Source organism: Olea europaea, unplaced genomic scaffold, assembly GCF_002742605.1.
Source record: "Olea europaea var. sylvestris unplaced genomic scaffold, O_europaea_v1 scaffold3853, whole genome shotgun sequence".
In the NCBI taxonomy this organism is placed as follows: Eukaryota; Viridiplantae; Streptophyta; class Magnoliopsida; order Lamiales; family Oleaceae; genus Olea; species Olea europaea.
This window is the reverse complement of record NW_019257984.1, coordinates 1-5,070: the sequence shown is the minus strand read 5'-3', so window position 1 is coordinate 5,070 and position 5,070 is coordinate 1. Positions and strand designations below refer to the sequence as shown.

Here is a 5,070-nt window from a genome sequence, read left to right as displayed (position 1 = left end):
ATGATTGACGATCAGGACCTGGGCTTCTTTGCCAATTTTCTTGGCATATTTATATTTGTACTCGTGATTGCTTATCATTATGTAATGGCTGACCCAAAATATGAAGGCAACTGAAGAGTTCCTTTGATATCAACCTATAGTATGAGTGTTTTGTCAGTTTAATTATGTTTACGCACTTTGGAATGAATACTTTTTCTGTAGCAAGAGCTTCTCTTAGACAAATTTATCCTTGCTTCTAATTCATTGATAAACTTGGAATAATTCCCCTTCTATTTACCAATTATTATATCTTCTTTGTTGAAAATTCCATCTGATTCCGTGCATGGTTTTGTCGTGGGACGAAATGGGTAATGTTCCCCAGTTGGATGACATGTCATGGGGAAAATAGCAGAAACATTGATGCCAAGTTTTTGCGAACAGAAATTAGGATTATTATTTTTAGGCTGTGTATATGTATTACAGAAAGTAGAACTTGTTCAAGAGAAATTTGAGTTACATTTTGGTATAGGAGGATGCTGGAAAAAAATGAAGTTTTATCATATATAATCTCAAAAATTAAATGGTAGCAGGTAATCTTACGAATTTTTAACATGCCAATTTACTATATTTTCTAATAGTAGCAATTGGTGCCACTGGCCCCACTATTTATTAGAGGAGGGGTGGGAAAGTTAGCAAGTTTATTGTGTGAAAATAATAACCATACATGGCTCACTGTTAGCCTATCGGACAGCGTTAGAGCTCGTTTTTATTTTGTTTGACGCTTGCTACGTGGGTTAAAGTGGATGCTCGGCCGATGGAACACTTTTTGACAGCATAGATTGATTTGCTCCGTAATTTACTGACTGCACGAGATAACAATTGAATAGCTTCAGCAAGATTTGAGACGAACTTCCTCTTACTCGGAGAGGATGATACAGTCGCAAGCCACAGTACTTCATCACGAGACCTTGATATAACTGTCGAAAATTATGTTTCTTGTATTCTGTTGACTGCGACCCTTGATCATCTAGCAAATGTTTTGAAGTATTGAATATGCCATCGTAATCGAATGAAAATATAGAACTTTGATTTCAATTCTTTTCAATACCATATCAATATTCTTTAGAATCAACAATTTTATTGATTTAAGTTATTTTGCATTCGTGCTTGAATCAACGAGTTTTGATTGTTGAATCAATGAATTTTGATAATTAAGCCATGTTCTCCCTTCTATTCCACGTTTTAACCGTACGTCAATTAGATTCTTCAGGAGCAAAAATTGACTATAGATAGGGGTTGGTCGCTTGATAGAGGTGGAAGATACACATATTTTCTCTCATCACATTGGTACCTTTTTTCGAAACTCATTTCTTTAAAATTAATTTTCAATCACACATTATTTCATAAAATAATTAAACACTTAAGCTCTTTTTTTTTTTTAATTTTTTAATCACACATTCTTAAAAAAATATTTTTCAAATACATTTCTCAAAAAATAAAAAAAATAAAAAAAAATGAAAGAGGTGCCCTTTGGCGAGATGGACAAAAGACTCCAAAATATACATCATTTTTAAGGTTTTGCTGATTGTACTTGGTGCCCCCTATAGGTGGGGGGCGGGTACAACTGTTTTATTGTCATTTTAGCAAATTTGCTGTTTGCCCCAGGCTTTGTTTCATACATGGGTCAAGTGCCGCTTAAGTGTTTTTCTCATTTTAATGTCACATTAGGTGTGTGTTTGAGACACATTATTTTGAAAGAATGTATTTTGAAATAGTAGATTAATGGAGAATGTGTAGAGAAAAAATAAAAAAAAGTTTGGGATTTATGTGTAATATTTATTTTTTCATTGAAAATATGCCTAATTTTCATGGTTTTTAAGGATTTTATTTATTTATTATTATTTTTTTTTTTTTATTTTTTTTGGGTGAGTAGGTTTTTGTTTTCCTCAAAACAAGAATTTTTTTTCTAGGTGATATTTTTAATGCCAATCAAACATGCTCTAAATGATTAATTTGAGACTAATTAAAATCAATAACAAAATTGAAGCAAAAGTAAATTTAGTGACCAGTCAAGTCTTTAACCATAAAGATTTCCCTATAAATGACAATTAAGCAGGGTCACCTCGAATCCCTTAAATACCTAAGCTCGGGTCGTGTTCAAATTTCAGGATTGACTATGTCTTTTGATTCGACGAGTGGACTTGTTATTTATTTCCCTACTATATAGAAAGGGGAATGTGAGGGCACTGTAGAAAGCAATAGTGTCTTGATCCATCTTTACTGTAGCATTTTTTTTTCAATTTGGGGGCCAAAAATGACGCCATTTGCTTGATATATATTTTATTTTATTGTACACTACCTCCAAATTTACTGAAACACGCAATTTACATTCCTCCCCACTCCGATATAGATATATATAGTAGGGATATAAGAAAAATATTACTTTTATATTAAAAAAAAAAGATATAGATAATATGCGACAAATTTTTTTTTTACAACATATTACTTGTAAGTAAAAAATTTGAAGAGAAAAGAATTAAAGAGAATTTTAAATTAAAAAAAATTATAACTAAAACTACACAGTAAAAAAAAAAAAAAAGTCATCTCTCCGTGCACGGAGGGGAAAAGAAAAAAAAAATTTGTCAGAGCCTCCGTGCACGAAGACACTGTCTCCGTGCATGGAGACAAAGTTTATATATATATATGTGTGTGTGTGTGTGTGTGTGTTTCAATTTTAACGAAATAATATTTATATATATATATTTTTTAAATTTTTTATTTTGTATTTTTTTAAAATTATATTTAGAATTGGGCGTGGAAATAGCAGAATAGAAATACATGAAAATAATTAGAAGAAAGTAAAGAGGTCTCATAGACGTGTCAAACTTCCACCAACATGATCTTTTTTGTAGACGATGAACGTTGGGGGTTTACTATTCAAAAGTTCGAAAACATATGTATCGCCCATTTGTATTACTTTTTCTCTAAAAAAATCTGCCCAATCTATAGTCATACGTCTTATTAGACCACTTGGTCGCAAATTTGTAGGAAGCTCCCTGTCGTGATGTAAAGGATCATGGATTTGAACACTTCACACACCTCTTGGTAGGTGATATCTAGAGAACTGTCCTGGTATATCCTGGAAAATCATGAACGAATAAATTATTGATCTTTGAATCAAATTTGTGTGGAAGAGATGAATGTAGAATGAGATGTTAAAGATGACACTTACAATTTCTTGATGACTGTTGTGATGAGGTGTTAGTGTTATTTCAAATGCAGGGTTATCTGTATGTGAAGCGTTATATTCTTCGGGAACATCAGAATCATATGTGACCTCTAATCCAGAATGGTCAAATATAGTCATATTGAATGTGGAGTTTCCATTATATTTAAATACCAAAACATGAGCATCCTGTAAGTTATGATGGTCAAAAAATTGTTCCCATCCATCGGCAAAATATATTCTTCCATTATCTCTTTCCAATCGTATTGTGACAATTATACCATCATATGCAGTTACTCGTATTGTATCACCAAGTTGGTGTCTCCAATCGTTGACAAAAAAATCTTGGAAGCATCTATACATATACATTAAAAAGTATAAGAGAGATATTAAGAATGCATTCATTCAAATGTGAGAGGAGAAACTCTTGTGTGACTAACCAGACGGGTATTATGGTTTTGTGGAGGAGTAATGATTCTGAAGAAACGATGTGGCACCTCCATTCTGTTTCAATATAGTACAATGAAAATTTTGTTAGAATAACTCTATTATTTACGTTGTAGAGGCCTAATATAGATTTTAAGGTAGATTTTGCAATATAGGCGAGTTAGAAAGTTTGTTAATAGAAGTTCCATGTCTGTAAGATAAACTTTGTATGTAATGTAAAAAAAAATATATATTATATATGTCGTTGTAGAACAATATCGTGAAGTTTGGTGAGAAATTCATTATTTGTGTTCGATTTTTAATAGAAGAATTGAAGATTGACATTTAGTCTATCTCAATAAACAAGATGTAAGTTAAAATTGTAAAATTTAGTGTTGAAAAAATAGCTATTGTAATCAGGAAAGAGTAGATAGACACCTGATTTTCTTTTTTTTGAGTACCTGCGAGCGATATGTAAAAATTTTATGTGAGGAATGATTTAAAGTAAATTTTGAAAACATAAGAAGTTATTTAAATTAGAAAATATGTACTTCCTATGTTTTTTCCTTTTCTTCAGATTTGACAAGAGATTCACGGGTTGTAGAAATTGACAATATGTTACAAAAAAAGTATGATCTTACTCTTCCCAAAAATAAAAGTGAGGAGAAAGAAATTATTGAAGTATCATACGTTTCACACATTATTTGATTGCAATCAAAATGTTACGATTGAAGCAACAAAATAATATTTATATATGCATTTTTAAATTTTTGTAATTTTTTTATTTTGTATTTTTTAAAATTTATTTAAAAATTTTTATTTTTTTTTCAAGTGGGGAGCAAAAACTACGCTGTGTATAGAGTACATCGATTTTTTTTTGTAGTTTTTTTTTTGGGCCTCCGAACTCTTCGTTTTGTTTTTTGGTTTTTATATATATACACTATATAAACTAACTACAACGATATATATGGTTTTTTTTTTTTTTACTTTTCTATATCTATAATAATGAAAAAAAATTATCCATGCATTCTATGGACGGAGGCCAGATCTTCTCCTCCAATTTTTTTTTTTAGATTTTCCCTATTATATTTGTTTAAACAAATAATAATTCGAAATATTATGTCTATATATGCAATACTATGGATAGTGTATATATTTGTCCGACCTAGCATATCTATATCTACAATAATGTAAAAAAATATTAATAATAATAATAAAAAATATCCATGATGTAAAATTAAAAATATTGATTAATAATATAAGATAGAATTATAGGAGGTGAAAAGTTATTTGTGAGTAAAAAAATTAAAGAGAAAGAAATTAAAAAGAATTTTAAGTTTAAAAGAAAATTTATTTATGATACAAAGAAAAAGAATTTAAAAAGAATTTTAGGCCTAGCGCTTATTTTTTTCCTTTACGTTGTAAGATAATTTTTTTTT

General features: G+C 29.9%; 1 protein-coding gene across 1 annotated transcript; it reads left to right on the top strand.

The window, feature by feature from the left end:
- On the top strand, positions 1 to 304 carry LOC111387040 (dolichyl-diphosphooligosaccharide--protein glycosyltransferase subunit 4A). The gene has a single exon (XM_023011559.1). The coding sequence runs from the start codon at positions 1 to 3 to the stop codon at positions 112 to 114; it is 114 nt and encodes a 37-aa protein (XP_022867327.1). The 3' UTR covers positions 115 to 304.
- Positions 305 to 5,070: the final 4,766 nt, after the last annotated feature.

Coding starts and splice junctions, on each gene's coding strand:
- LOC111387040 (XM_023011559.1), top strand. CDS start 1: ATGATTGACGATCAGGACCTGGGCTTCTTTGCCAATTTTCTTGGCATA.